The sequence below is a fragment of the Cibotium barometz genome, chromosome 64 (assembly GCF_041138505.1).
Source record: "Cibotium barometz isolate CiBa-2024 chromosome 64, ASM4113850v1, whole genome shotgun sequence".
NCBI lineage: Eukaryota > Viridiplantae > Streptophyta > Polypodiopsida > Cyatheales > Cibotiaceae > Cibotium > Cibotium barometz.
Genome location: NC_141109.1, coordinates 18,429,388 through 18,445,551, shown reverse-complemented (window position 1 = coordinate 18,445,551; position 16,164 = coordinate 18,429,388). Strand labels below are relative to the sequence as shown.

At 47.0% G+C, this 16,164-nt stretch overlaps 1 protein-coding gene across 4 annotated transcripts in view; it reads left to right on the top strand.

Moving 5' to 3' along the window:
* The window catches only part of LOC147603402 (uncharacterized), a 44,744-nt gene that overhangs the window by 10,609 nt on the left and 17,971 nt on the right, over positions 1–16,164 (top strand). For all 4 annotated transcript variants that reach the window (XM_086796981.1, XM_086796982.1, XM_086796980.1 and 1 more), the window contains exons 4-5: positions 12,363–12,452; positions 12,807–12,956. In XM_086796981.1, the coding sequence (XP_086653107.1) occupies positions 12,363–12,452; positions 12,807–12,956 (240 nt within the window). The remainder of the gene's footprint in view (positions 1–12,362; positions 12,453–12,806; positions 12,957–16,164) is intronic.

Here is a 16,164-nt window from a genome sequence, read left to right as displayed (position 1 = left end):
TACCCCTAGCCCTTTTAAATTTTGAGTACATGGATTTGCAATATATGATTTATCATTTGGAACATGCATTAATTCATGCTTGGCTGAATTTCTTTTATTTGCGTGCTCATTTTGTTAATGCCTAAGTGTGCTTGGTTTTATTTTATGTATGCATTTGAGGGTCAGGGACGTACGGGAAAGCCCAAGGACAGGAGTGTTGCATTAATCTAACGTAAACGGGAGACTTTACGAGTTTTGCTGGCTTAGATGTGATCACATGGCTTTAAGCGATAAGTGTTTGCACGTATTTATAAGTGGGGCCACACTTTATTCCTAATGGGCCGGACAAAGGGGGCCAACCTTTATTAAAAAGGGCCTAACATCATTCATAATGTGAGTGAAAGGGAAAGCATGATATTAAAAACTTATAAGAGTATTTATCAAAAAGTACATTAAAGAAAAGCAACTTGACCCATATAAATAAGCACTATGGGTTATTGTGGAATCATCCATGGAATCATCATGGGCAAGGTGTCTCTGTTTGTGTCAACTCCTACACGACGTGGATGCTATCTTTTGTATGACCATCTGCTCCATTGTTGTACGGATGCCAGCTGTGTGACGTCATCACTATACTGCAGAGCTGCTTGTGTCATCATTGACGTATGACCGTAGGTCTGCTATATTGTATTTAAGCTTCCTGATCTACTCTGACCAACCACTCCTACCCTTACTTCATCGCGCAAGGATGTTCCCTTCGCTGCCTACTTGAACACATGAGGGTTGATTAGGCGGTTTGCTTTTGCCGATTGGTGCTCTCAAAAATCTTGTTGCTAAGAAGACCTTTGAGGATACAACGTTACTGATCAACGGTTTACTGGACGGGATCAAAACGACAGGCCTTCGGGTGAGTAAGAGCAAACAAGAGAACGAAGAGCCCCATGATATTCATCCTACTCGTTTTTGTAGGAATTTGAATTCTTTATCAAAAAAACTTCTAGCACTCATATCCCTCATGAAGAGCCACATGATACTGATCCTACTCGTCATGATCCCTGCCCACCCTCGGTTGACATATCCTCACACCGAACTCGCCCAATCATTCGATTGGAAGTTGAGTATAGCTCCCATGAGAGGAAGAGGAAACATTCTTCATCTCGAGATCTGGATGGGGGAAACGTGAAGGATCGAAGTTGTTGCATTGTGGCTGTTTTGAATCACAATTTACATGTGGTGGGTTTTGAAAGCCGTCGACTTCAACATGCCGAAAGGCATCTATAGGTTTATTAGAAGGAACATCTTGCCGGAAGAGCTAAGAGGACTACAACAATAAGAGGAAGATCAAGACTTGGAGCCCCCTCTGTGTGCGTGCCTGCACCTGTGCCCCTTCGTCGTCGTCTTCCAGCCTCTGTGTGCTACCCCCCCCCCCACCCTTCATGTGCATACCCCCCCTCTCCTTCGTGGTCGATTGTCCCCTCCCCGCTGCCTCCTACCACATTGCCCTCCGCCTCCCCCTTTGTGAGCTCTCCCCCTCCGCCGTCTCCTTCCTTCGCGCCTCTCGGTCACATGTCAGCCTCCTCGCTTTGCCCTACTCCCTACTCCCTTCGCCCTTGCTCATCCCGCCTTTCGTGCGCCACCCCCATCCGCCTCTGCCTTCCTCTTCGGCATCCAACACAAACCCCCCCCCCCCCCCCGTTCCCCGCCTTCCTCTTCCACTCACCTTTGCCATTCTGTGCGGGCCACGCTCTCCTCAATGACTCTGCGCCCTCCTCCTCTCCATAGCCCCTACCGCCTTCCTCGTCTTTGCTGTTTCCCTTTGTGCTGGCTGCATCCCGCTTATCCTTGAGGTCTCCTTCAGCTGTTTATTGCTCTTGGTGCTTATCAAACTTTCCTGTGATAGTCTACTTTCCAGGTCTCAAGAAGGAATACCTTCCCTTCTCCCAGTGATAGGTGGTGCTATTGGAAGAGTGATGGAATCCTCCCCCACCCCCACTTCGGTTCTTGCACGGATGTCAGGGATTCCATCCCTTCGTATTTGCACTGCCTTCCCAGGAGTCCGTGCTTCACTCCATTTTGCTTCCTCCATAAGACTACATCTCAAATTTGCAGCCTGTCAAACAATTCCTGTGCTTCCTCGAGGGCATTGCATCTAGAATACATATTCACCAACGTGGTTGCTGTCAAAGTCACGCAACAGCAACATGTACACCAGCCTAGGGCACTGAGCAACGTCGATGGTGTTAGAAGTCATCTCCTGTCTATACATATACACCAGGGCCTATACACCAGGGCCTCTGTTGTGGGTGTGCCTGCCCTTATTAGGTGTCTTCTCATTTTTCCCCACTCTCCATATTTTTTCCCCATTTTTTCCTATTTTTCCATGGCTTGGGTGGTTGCCCTCTGATGGCAGGATGTTCCAGTAGTTGGCTGACTGCTTGTGTTCACATTGGTGTCCTGTCGGCTGTCCCTGATGTAGGCTGACTGTTCTCTTGGGGCCATATAAAATGGCCCCATTGCCCCCATGCCATTGTATCTTGTTTTCGGGATTTTCCTTGTGTATATAGAGCAAAGTTATACGCCTCTCTCTCTCTCTCTCTCTCTCTCTCTCCATTGCTGTATTTTTTCTGCACTTGCACTTGTGTTCTCAAATTTTGTCTTCATCTCCGCTGCATATTCTGACATGGTATTAGAGCTCTAGGCTGTTGATAGATCTTGGAATTGTATGAGCAAGAGGGGGACTGTTGTGTTGCTGATTGGTGGACTGTTCAGGACTGTTCGTGAAGAGGAGAAGCAAGAGGAAGGCGAGCTGATTTGCTGAACAGCCACTTGCAGGTGTAAGTTCTTCTTTTTTCCCACCCACCCACCCTTTTTAGTTCCATCCCCGCAATGGTAGATCTCCTTGAGATGGCTGAGAGACATGTGAAGATCCCGACACTCCCCACGTTCCTAGTGGACCGTGAGTTGGACGGAAACAACTACGGCATATGGAAGGTTATGATGGAATATGTTCTGGAGTCATACGACCTTGCTGATTTCATCGTTGTTGGGGTTCCACGGCCGGAGGTAGAGCAAGGGGAGTTACTGTCGATTCGTAAGGACTGGGAGGCACAGGCACAGTTGTGGGATCGTGTCAATGCCAAGGTCCATTCATTCATCTTCCTCAACTGCACACCGCATGTAATCAATCATGTAAAGCATATAACGCTGGCTAGAGGTATAGGGAGGCATTTGGCTTCTCTTTATAACAGGGTATCGCCCATGAAGAGGATTTCCTTGGAAGTACAGATGCGGGTTATGAACCTTGCAAAGTCATCGACGATGCGGGAGCACATTAACAAGCTGCAGGCTCTTTAGTAGGAAGTTCTTCAGGCTGGGAAGGAGATATCATCGGAGGATATGGCCATAACATTGCTGTCGCATTTGCCCTCTCAATACTCAGCATTCTACTCGTCTTTGATTACTAGTGGTGGCAGGCTCAGCACCATCACGTGGGAGGAGCTTGTGCCCATGGTCTTGGACCAGGAGGAAAGATTCTTGAACCCTCCACAGGGCGGAGGTTCGGAGTCCTTAAGTGGCCAACGGTCGAAAGGCCGTAACAAGGGCAAAGGGAAGGCCTCATTGGAGAAGTCTTCTGAGAAGAAGTCCGACTCAGACCGCGAGAAACTGAAGGTAGAGAGGACCTGTGATGATTGTGGCGAGAAAGCCACTATTGGAGGCAATGTCCCAAGCGGAACACCGAGAAGGGTGAAGAATCCTTAGCAGCAATTGTGAAGACTTTAGCATTTGTGCACCTGGAGGTGATGGACACTGATGTTTCATTTTCTTCGGGCAGGGAGGAGGTTGGAGGACTTGCCGCTATGGATACTCGGGAGTAGATTCTAGACAGTGGTGCTTCCAGGCACATGACTCCTTCCCGTTCAGATTTACAGGATCTCTGCAGGTATTCTGGTCACATTCTTACTGGGGATACATCCACTATCCCAGTTCACAGTGAGGGCAGGTTGGAGATAGTTCCCGATGGCAGAGGGAGGAAGCATTCCTCCCAGGTGTTGTATGTTCCATCACTTGGTTTTCATCTGTTGTCAGTGAATGAGGCTTGCAAGACTGGCGTACGGGTGGAGTTTGATGAGCATTTTGTTGCTCTTCGAGACAAGGCAACATGCCAGGTAGTTTGGGAAGGTGGAGTGGAGAATGGAGTTTACAAACTTTCAGCACTCTCTCTCCCAGGTCCTCAGTTTTGTGATGAGTGGCAGTCTAGTAATGGCCACTTAAGTGTGGATACGCTGCAGGTGCAGGCTTTCCGGGACCAAATGGAGGATAGCTTGCTAGTTGATGGCAGCAGTTGGCAGGAACTTTCCAGTACAGATGTTGGTAGTTCTTGTGTTTGTCAGTTAGAGGAAACTTTACAGGTAATGTATGCTCTGATGTCTCGTAGTATTCGGGACAAAGAAACTCTTGTAGATGAGGAAGTTCTTTCCTCGGGGACCTCTTGGAAAGCCAGGCAGGTGACAGTTGATTACTTGCAGAAGGAGGTGGATGTTGCACATTCTCCAGGCTTTGTGGTTCCGGATTCAGAGGGGGTTGGTTACAGGTTTCCGAAGGCCTTGAGTGGTCTTCAGCAAGTTTCCAAGACTTGGCATCCCACCGTAATAGTTGTTGATCCTTGTGAGCAGTATGGTGCCTCTCTGAAGCAGAATGGTTCATTGATTTGGTTGATGTATACGAGATTGGACGGGAGCTTCCTGATGAGGCTGTCGAGCTCATGTTTGCAGATGACTCTTTGGGAGGTAGGATTGCGTATCTGGTGGTTTCTGCAGCATGCAAAGGATCTTGGACTCTTTTACACAGGAGGGGGATTGATGGATGGAGTCTAACTGCTGTGATCTGGTCGTGGACCTCTCAAATGCTGGCCGACTGTTGACATATGCTGGTCGTGGGCTTTTGTGTCCTGTCGGCTGTCCCTGATGTAGGCCGATTGCTTTCTTGGGGCCATATAAAATGGCCCCATTCCCCCCGGGCCCCATGCCATTGTATCTTGTTTTCGGGATTTTCCTTGTGTATATAGAGCAGAGTTACACGCCTCTCTCTCTCTCTCTCTCTCTCTCTCTCTCTCTCTCTCTCTCTCTCCATTGCTGTATTTTTTCTGCACTTGCACTTGTGTTCTCAAATTTTGTCTTCATCTCCGCTGCATATTCTGACATGGTATCAGAGTTCTAGGCTCTTGATAGATCTTGGGAATTGTGTGAGCAAGAGGGGGACTGTTGTGTTGCTGATTGGTGGACTGTTCTGGACTGTTCGTGAAGAGGAGAAGCAAGAGGAAGGCGGGCTGATTTGCTGGATAGCCACTTGTAGGTGTAACTTCTTCTTTTTTCCCACCCACCCGCCCTTTTTAGTTCCATCCCCGCAATGGCAGATCTGCTTGAGATGGCTGAGAGACATGTGAAGATCCCGACACTCCCCACGTTCCTAGTGGACCGTGAGTTGGACGGAAACAACTACGGCATATGGCAGGTTATGATCGAATTTGTTCTGGAGTCATATGACCTTACTGATTTCATCATTGTTGGGGTTTCACGGCCGAGGTAGAGCAAGGGGAGTTACCGTCGATTCGTAAGGACCGGGAGGCACAGGCACAGTTGTGGGATTGTGTCAATGCCAGGGTCCGTCCATTCATCTTCCTCAACTGCACACCGCAGGTAATCAATCATGTAGAGCATATGACGCTGGCCAGAGGTATAGGGAGGCATTTGGCTTCTCTTTATAACAGGGTATCGCCCATGAAGAGGATTTCCTTGGAAGTACAGATGCGGGTTATGAACCTTGCAAAGTCATCGACGATGCGGGAGCACATTAACAAGCTGCAGGCTCTTTAGTAGGAAGTTCTTCAGGCTGGGAAGGAGATATCATCGGAGGATATGGCCATAATGTTGCTGTCGCATTTGCCGTCTCAGTACTCAGCATTCTACTCGTCTTTGATTACTAGTGGCAGGCTCAGCACCATCACGTGGGAGGAGCTTGTGCCCATGGTCTTGGACCAGGAGGAAAGATTCTCGAACCCTCCAGAGGGCGGAGGTTCGGAGTCCTTAACTGGCCAACAATCAAAATGCCGTAAGAAGGGCAAAAGGAAGGCCTCATCGGAGAAGTCTTTTGAGAAGTCCGATTCAGACCGCGAGAAACGGAAGGCATAGAGGACCTGTAATGATTGTGGCGAGAAAGCCACTATTGGAGGCAGTGTCCCAAGCGGAACACCGAGAAGGCTGAAGAATCCTCAGCAGAAATCGTGAAGACTCTAGCATTTGTGCACTTGGAGGTGATGGACACTGATGTTTCATTTTCTTTGGGCAGGGAGGAGGTTGGAGGACTCGCTAGACTAGCAAGATCCAAGAGGATACGGTTGTGTCAGAGAACCGTTTCGAGCATTTACCTCAATAGCCCCTTGACCGTGATGGCCCCCCCTCCCCGCCGAGATCGCTACCTTGTCGAGATCCCCCCTCTAGGCCTTCAGGTTCCCGAGAGGCTTACTGACCCTCCAGATCTTTCGGGGAGCCTAACTTTGCTCTCGCCCCCATGCAAGCGAACCCTTCTCCCCCTTATCCCCCCTTCGTCGCAGCCCCTGCCCATCCTTCCGCCTCCCCCCTCACCTCCGTCTTTTGCTCCGACTCCCCCCCTACACCTCCCTCGGCTTCGACTGCATTATTGGAACCCCCTCCTCCTCCCCCCTCTGCCACTCCAGAGCACTCCCTCTGCGCCAGATCCAGAGTGGAGACAGCCGGCCAGCTTGGTCCATCGTTTGATCCTTCATTTTTCAGACCCGGTAGAGATGACCATCGCTACCTCTCCCGTACGGGCTTTCCCTCTTGAGTCGCCCCCCCCCCCCCCCCCCCCCAAAGGGTGTTGGGGTAGCCAGTTGATTACAGTTTCTTTCGGTGTCTCCCTGTCGAAGGCACTGGTATGCTTGAGGAGACAGTGGTTCCTACTCTCATGTGTGGTGCTTTATCACTCTAGACCATCCACCCCAGAGAGGCGCGATAATCTTCTCCTTCCCACTGAGTGCAGCACAAGGAATGAACTAGAGCATGGAGTCAATGTCCATCGCTATTAAGGGGCAGGGGATAGAGCTCTCGCATCATTTGCACGACTTGCGTATCACTTATGTGCTTACCCACCTCTGGCCTTTGGCTCGGATGGAGCTGGGTGGCTCGGGCCTTCGGGACCTGGCAGGGGAGATGGTGCTTGGAGGTGCTTCTTTTTATATTTCTTCATGTTTTAGTGGCAGTACCACTTCTCCCCTCCTACAGATACTAGATACTTGCATTGTTACAGGTGGAGCCCAGAGCATGCATTCTCTAGGGCTCGAACAGAGTGGCTACACATGGAGGCTAGGATTCGTGCCCATCTGGCACGGCTTCGCCCCAGGACCGACAACGATTACGGTCCATCGAAACTCGTGTTGCCCAAGACTCGTGGAGGGCAGTTTAGACAGTTCCGCTTCCCACCGATCTTAGATATGCGGATTGTTTTATGGAACACCCAAGGTTTGGGGGGCCTACAATGCTTTCAGAGGTGTGGTGTCCTTAGAGAGGAGCTCCACAAAGCGGTAGTTGGTGGACCCATTGATATTCTTTTCATTCAACAGCACCATCTTTAAGAGGGACGTATCCGTTGCTGCGGGAAGATCTTGTAGGGCAGCAGTCACACCTTCTGGTCCCACTCTTTTGGCCCCTTTGGGACACAGGATGGAGTATGCATTTCCATTAGTGAGCAATTGCTGTCGGTAGTGGTTTACTGTGGCACCATTGTCATTGGACGTGTTCAGTAGGTGACCATGAGGATTGGAGAGGATGTTGTGGACTTCCTGAATGTATATACCTGCCGAACGCTGCAGCCGACAGAGCCACCTTCTAGAAAACAGTTCGTCAGCCCTTGCCACAGGCAGATTTCTGGTGTATGGGTGGAGATTTTAACATGTTAGAGTTGGAGGAGGACAGACTCAGTGGTGGCATGGCTACAAGGTCTAGAGTACTCGGCTTGGGAGGAGTTGATTCTAGCTCTTAGGGGACAAGACCCTTGGCATGTGCCAGAGTTTGGATGTAGTCTTGGGAGTCTTTGTTTTTCCAGATCCAACAGGATGAGTACAGGCCCTAACCTTTCTAGATTAGATGAGTTTTATGTAGACGAGTGGGCCTGCGGTGGTGGCATGATTGGTATTTTGGCTGGCACTACTCTCTCCGATCACCATCGGTTATTCGCTCCGTGGATGACCCCTGGAGGCAGGATAGACATTTGAGCACCTAGATTCCAGATAGCCTCATGCAGATTAGATCAGTTTTAGGGGACAAGACTTGTCATGTGCATAAAATGCCGTGGACATTCTCAGATGCTGGTCCAGAAGAGGCAGCCAGAAAAAGAGTATAAGAACCAGAAGTTGGAGCACACAGTGCTGTTTTGGCAGTAGTGTGGACTTGGAGAAGGACTTGGATCCCTGTTGGCTGTACCAGAGCAGAGCAAGAGCTGTCGGCTGAGACAAATAGGCTGTCGGCTGAACCAGAACCAAGGCGGCTACAGGCGCATCACTTTTGATGGAAATATGGTTCAGTCGGCTGGCCGACAGCAGTCGGCCAGCTCTCCATGAAGTCCAAGAGACTATAAATAGCAAGTTTTGCTCCTCATTGTATTCATTCATTCCTTTATGGAATGGGTCCTTAGGGCCCTTAGAGTAGGACTAGATTTTGGTGTTTATCACCTTTTGTATGAGGCAGCCTAGGGTTGTAGAAAAGTACCTTATTGTACTATATGAAATATACTGAATTTCCAGCCATATCTCTCTCTCTCTCTCTCTCTCTCTACTCTCCCTTTTGTCTGCGTTTTTGCATCCGCATGTTCTCAGTGGTGTTTAGGTATGAAAGAAGACCCCCAGAGCTTCCGTGTGTTACATTGGTATCAGAGCATCGGGCTCAGCAAAGCTAAACACTGATTCAGTTCCATATGATGGTGTACAGGTCCAAGGTACAGGAAAGTGCACGGGTACGAAGCCCAAGGCAAGGAACACAAGATCGGGAAGAGCTCCCAGGAGGTTTGTTGGTGGTGTTCCACAAAGCCAGAGGGGATGGCAGTCGTGTGAGCCAGATAGGTTCTTGGGCAACGGTCCCAAGGGAGGATTATCCTCCAAGGGGTGATGTGAGAGTGCCTGACTCATTTCTCAGGAATGAAGACCAAGACAATGTTCAGAGTCAAGGCAAGAATGGATTGGGGACTGGAGGGAACAGATGCATTGATATTATTCAGAGTCAGAGTGGTTTTGGAGACCGGGCCGGGTTTTCAGTGAAAAGGGTTGCCAGAGTTGGATGGTTGACAGAGGGACTCAGGGAATAGAGTGGGATGATGACAGTCATCCAAGAACAGGTTGGAATCCTATCATCAAGTTTAGCAGAGGGGGATGTCATGTGCATAAAATGCCATGGACATTCTCAGATGCTGGTCCAGAAGAGGCAGCCAGAAAAAGAGTATAAGAACCAGAAGTTGGAGCATACAGTGCTATTTTGGCAGTAGTGTGGACTTGGAGAAGGACTTGGATCCTTGTCGGCTGTACCAGAGCAGAGCAAGAGCTGTCGGCTGAGACAAATAGGCTGTCAGTTGAACCAGAACCAAGGCGGCTACAGGCGCATCACTTTTGATGGATATTTTGTCCAGTCGGCCGGCCAGCTCTCCATGAAGTCCAAGAGACTATAAATAGCAAGTTTTGCTCCTCATTGTATTCATTCATTCCTTTATGGAATGGGTCCTTAGGGTCCTTAGAGTAGGACTAGATTTTGGTGTTTATCACCTTTTGTATGAGGCAGCCTAGGGTTGTAGAAAAGTACCTTATTGTACTATATGAAATATACTGAATTTCCAGCCATCTCTCTCTTTCTCTCTCTACTCTCCCTTCTGTTTGCGTTTTTGCATCAGCATGTTCTCAGTGGTGTTTAGGGCTGAAAGAAGACCCCCAGAGCTTCTGCGTGTTACAAGACCCTTGGCATCTGCTAGAGTCTGGATTTAGTGTTGGGAGTCTGTGTTTTTCTAGATCTGACAGGAGGAGCCCTAACCTATCCACATTAGATCGGTTTTATGTAGACGAGTGGGCTTGTGGTGGTGGCATGATTGGTAATTTGGCTGGCACTACTTTCTCTGATCACCAGTAGTTATTCTCTCCGTGGATGACCCTTGGAGGGAGTACAGACATTTGAGCACCTGGATTCCAGATAGCCTCATCTAGGACCTTGAGATTTGCAGTAGGATTGAGGGGATTTGGGAGAGGCTAGATTTTCACTCGGGAGCAGCCGCAGGTGCCTTGGATGCAGCCTTAAAGAGATTAGCAGTCTAGTACAAGAGGTAGCACAGAGCGGATTTGCTAGCTTCCAAGAGTAGGAGAGGAGCATTCACAGGGGTCTTACTTCTCTACAGCAGCTTCAGGAGAGTGCACTAGATAGCCCGTGGATTGAGAGCCAGGCTGCCACTTGTATAAAGCTGAGATCCATGGAGGAGCTGCGGCTGAATTAAAGATATCATGCGAGAGCCTCTTGTTGGGCACAGGGTCACTGGAGAGTTCTTTGAGATTGTAGGTCCACATAGGCGGAGAGAGGGTATCCATAGATTACGAGGCCATGATGGATCCATTGTTATAGACCCCCCTCATGTGAGAGCTATCTTTAGTACCCTTCTCATGGATGCCCCCATTTCCTCACAGGTGCTGGATGTGTTTGAGCGGGTTTGGCGGCATGTGAGAGAGGTGGTCCGCACTCTCTCCGGACTTTCCTCCATACCCCCGTCATATTGGAGGAGTTCGCAGAGGCTATGACGGCATTACCTAGGGGCAAATGCCCGGGAGAGGACGAGCTTCCTGTCTCCTTATTCTTCGTCACTGGGATCTCATGGCATGAGGGCTGCCTTGAATGAGATGATGGTCACACTTGCCATGCCGGAGAGGTTGTCTGAGGGTTTGAGACACTTGATTCCCAAGGAGGGTGGTGACGGACTGGAAATTCGGCATTGGAGACCAATCACCCTCCTAGGGACAGCCTACAAAATTCTGCCCAAGGCCATTGGCCGGAGAGTGCAGGCCTTTCTCCCCGACTTGATTCATGGTACACAGATGGGCTTTGTTTAGGATTGGAGTATTCTGGACATCATCTTCACCTTCTATGAGAGGCGGTCGTGTTGGCCAGGATGCACCACCGAGATTTGATTGTTCTTCTATCAAAAGGTTGGAGAAGCTATAAGCTTCTAAATCTTTTCACAAGTTGGGTGGACAACATTTAAAAAATGAGGACATACGGTGATTAAGGGCACGTGGCACTGGGCTGCTCATACATGTGTGAGCGCATGGTAGCTGGTGTGACCCGAAATAGTAGGTTAACTAGCTAACCTGGTCTCCCTCAGCTTGGCGCACACACGTTTGGGAGGGGAGGCTGCAATCATCCTACTTGTTCTTGCTCTGTGCAGAACTGTACAGTTAGCTTCTCCCTGTACATATGTGCTTTCAATTGCCTCCTTCTCTGGGCACTGCTGGACGCCATCCTCCTGCTAGGACACTCATATCTGCTAATCGTACTGTACGGACAGTTTTGCAAGATGTATGGGCTGTTCTAGAGGTTTCTGGGTGGTACTTTCTCCAGATGTGTGGACTGTGCTGCTGTTTTCAGACTCGTGTTCTGCTGTTTCAAAGCTGATTCAAGTGGTCAAAATCTGGTCAAAGCTGTCTCAACAGTATGGGACTGGTTTATGTGAACACAGTGGTGCATCGGGCAAGCATAGGGATATCGGGAAGGTGTTCGTGCAGAGTAGAAAGGTTTGAAGACTTTGGAAGATTTGGAGCGTTATGACTGGTTGTCATAATTCTTTTGTGAGTATGCGTATTGTGTGACTAGCTGTCACAGGTGCGTTCGTACTTCGGCTACAGGTATCCTCTGGAGTTCTCTGTTTTCATCTATTTGATGTACATGGAAATTTACATAGTTAATGTGAAGTTAGTTGAATCTCAATAAACTGAAGTCTCTTATCTTATCTGCATGGTTGGAATAGTAAATTTAGACAATAATTCAGGGTTTGAGTCTCCCTTGCCATATTTTTACTATTGATCCTTAGTAATATTCAAAGTACATTTTGCTATTTGAATCATTAAGGTTGGGGGGACACATACATATGGTTGTCCATTTTTTGTTTCATTTATATGTTTTCTGGCTGTTGATTGATTTATTTTGTGCTTCTGGAAATTTGTTGGGATGTATTGAATGCTTCACCCCGTGTTATTAAAAAGATAATTTTGTTCTCTTATGTGCTTGTGTTGGTTTCAAAGAAGTACATGTTGTTTTCTTATGTACACTTGTTGGTTTCATGTTAAGCAGAATGGAGTGCATTCTATTTGCCCAGCGGTGTGGTCAAAACATCGGAGGTGGTTGCTGATGTCAATGATATGCCTTAATCCTTTCACTTGTGTGAGTTCACTCTCATTTTTTGTCTGATCAGCCCACCATGATATTTTGTGGCAGGGTGGTTTAAGGGACTCTTTAGAAGATTTAACCCTAAGCTACCTAGGACCTTGAAGATTAGAGTGAAAACTTTTCCTGTATTTTCTTAAGTTATACCTATAGAGATGTTCAAGTAGTGTTTTTTTGGCATTAAGGAAGACAATTTGAGCTAACTAGTGTGGTACATCCTGTTTTCTTTTTGTGGCAATTTGGTTTTCTTTATTCGGAATAATGCTATTCATCTCTTTCTATGTATCATTTCTGTGTTTCCTGGTTATTATATGTTACTAACGATGTGAGTTATACCTCGCCGTGTTTCAGTCATTCATGGACTTGCAGTTTCCAAATGTTCAATGCACATATGTTGCAGGGGAGGGCTTAACAAGTAGCGCCTTCTTTCCATGTCTTGGAGGGCTTCTTCAAGCTCAAAGCCATCGTCCTGGTGTTACCAAACTAAGCTTTTCTAAGAAGGTGAGTAATTATGTGTTTTTCTACCTTTGGCAGCATCTTTGGACGTCTACCCACTTTAGATTGGGACTGTTTTTGGTCCATTCTTTGGTAGGCCGTTGGCTACTAGCTTGCTTTATTATTTAGTCTACCTTAGGGATCTACTTTAGTTGATTTCCTTCTCCTAGAACTGTTTGGTCCTTGTGTGTTCCCTGTCCCATGTTCTCGTGGGATTCTTGTCAACCTTATGAATTTCATTTAATTAATTTCTTTCTCCTAGGTCTGTTTTGTTCTTGTGTGTTCCTTTGATCTTTCTGTATCCTGCCCCATGTTCTCATGAGACTCAGTTGTACAATGATGGCTGAGATTGCCATTTACCTCTTGAGAAGTGACAGGAATTCAGTTCGATGGTTTATCTTTGAAGATTTTGTACTAAGGTGGCATATCTTTATACATAAACGTGCACCTACTCTTGGGCGTCAATGACATTTGCAAGCATCTCATATCATGTATTCTATGCTATGCATGATGGAGTTGATGATTTGTAGCTTTGTATCATCGAGTCAAGATCACACTTTCGTTTTTGTTGAGTTTTGGAAATAACCTAACTTTCCATTGGTATATATGTGTATGAGCAACGGGGTCGGTATGTATATCAAAAATTTAGTATAGTACGTATAGAAAGTGTAAGTCTGTGTGGGGCATGGGTTTCACAAAACACTTGACCGTTAATGCAATTAAACACTTAAATTGACCACAACCATTAACATATGCCACTTAATTCCACAACTCTAAAAAGAGAGATGTACATCTGACACCACATAGAGGCCAGAATGGGCTGACCCCCCTGTCCGCTCCCTCTTTCCCTTTGGAGTATTTTATTACCCAAGGAGCAAAATATCATGTACAAGCTTTGGGGTAGCACACGCTCCAGATTTTACCACGTACAACCATCAATAATTCATATACACAAGTTGTCATAAAAAAGCCCCATGACAATGCCAAGAATATGTATACTTCATGTGGATACCGCCAACGTGGCTTATCCAATAGCACACACAGTTGTCTATAAACCTATATGGCTGAATCATAAGCCCATAAAGGTGTCCATAAACCTATATGGCTGAATCATAAGTGAAACTCGTAGTGCCCGGGGGACTAGGGCCTTTGACACACTTGTTGATACCATCGATGCATATTAAAATATTTAAACATGGCCACAGCCTTAACACATCCATCATCACTTTGCATCTTCATGCAGTAGAGCTGGTACAACAAGTACAAGGGTTGGTACAACCGGTATAGTGGCTAGTACAGTAGGTACAATGGTTGGAAATCATAATAAAATGATTAAATACCTTGTCTTCAGTATCTCTTCGCGATGGAAGCCTCCAAAACAGTCCCCAACAGTCGGTATACTTCATGGGCAGCGTGAGAGAGAGAGAGAGAGAGAGAGAGAGAGAGAGAGTAGCCATCATTAGGGTAGCTTGTAACGGTGGTAGAGGCTAGTGTGCAACAAGAGAGCCTCCTTTAATGAAGAGAGAGGGCTCCAATTTATAGATTTGGGGCTCCCATAAGTGAAAAAGGAAAGAGAAGGCTATGATAACAAGTGGAGAGCTACACAAAAGCTTAAGTGACAAGTGTAAGGCCACTTGTCTCACTTTGGTCCACTTTCTTGCCACATGTTCCAATCTAAGAGATGGGTCCTTCCATAAACTTTATCTCTAAAAATATCCCAACTGGTAGTCCATTTGTCATAGGTACTTTGGCAACTCTTGGTATTTGCTCAATTCCAGACGTAATGACGCGAATAGAATTTCCATCGGAGTTGGGTCAAAAATACAGACTCTCCTAGATTTTAGGAGTTTCATCCTTTGTATTCAGGATAATCCCCCATTCTCAAAGCTGGTACTTTACAAATATTTAGACGCCCTAAGGTCTAGCAGACCCCTTCATATGGGAAATGTCCAGGCTAGTGACAATAAGCTCATAAACCTGTCCATAAACCATAAAGCTCATCCATAGATCCATAAACTTGTCCATGAGCCAATATGGAGAAGGTCCCATGGCAATAGTAAGTGTCCAAATTCATGTCCAATGGCTCAAATACATGCCAAATTGTTATAGCAAGTTCTCAAATGGCCATATATAACCAAATATAAAGGCAAATGCCCAATGGATGGAAACCATAATATAATGATCAAATAATGGCCTTCAGGATTTCTTTGCTATGGAAGTCTTCTTAACAATCCTCAAATCAAGTAGAGGAGAGTGATGGGGCACCATTATTGTATTTCCGAACGGTCACCACCCTCCTTGGAATTCAAGTGAATGAGCTCCTTTGATGCCCCTCTGGTACGAAGCAAGTGATCATGATCTTGCTGAAAGCAACCATGTTCACTGATTTAGGAATATTTGAGCCTTGCACGATAGAGAGAGGCATTGGGGTTTCTCATCTTCCTCGTCATATAGTGCTTGCTTTTCCCATTGGGACTGCAATTCATCTTTGCTATCGTGATCTCTCTTGATCACTCTTACTGTGGATCATAGTACAAGGCTACTTTCAAAGCTTACGCACCCTGTACGGGTTTGTTGGTCATGTTAGTCCATGCCCGCCTGGCCATTTATGGTGTGAACTCTCTATCCCCAAGCACTTTTTACCCTGATTGGACATGGGTTTTTTTCCCGTGGGAACACACTTTTGTGTGTGGAAACTTTGTCCTAGAGTACTTTAGTACTCTGCATTGTACTTTTATAATTCATTCATTGAGTTCATAGTGCTAAAGCTAGAGCACAGTAGTACATAAACGCATCACTTGAAATGCATGTCAAGGATCATGTGGACATCAATTGCATCAAATCAAGAGGCATCGCATAATACCCCCCTGAAGGCAAGCATCCAAATGCCAAACCTGAACTGCATGTAATCCATATCAATGATAACAAGAGAGCAAGCATAGCTCTGTAACTGCACTAATGATAAGCATAAGAACATGTAGCAGTATATGCATGTGTAAAGGCAACAAGATCTAGAAGTCATGTGTCACCATTTGGTCCATCTCCATTTCTGGAGCCACTTCTATGGGACTGTCACTCCATAGAGCGGCCAGATTTGTGCCATGTTCACATGGGGCCAAGCCGGTGTCCCATGTGAAAGGACCAGTCTTTTGGTGTCACATGGATGGGAGCTAGATTCGTGCCACCCGTGTGTGACCAGTACTGCGTCACATGG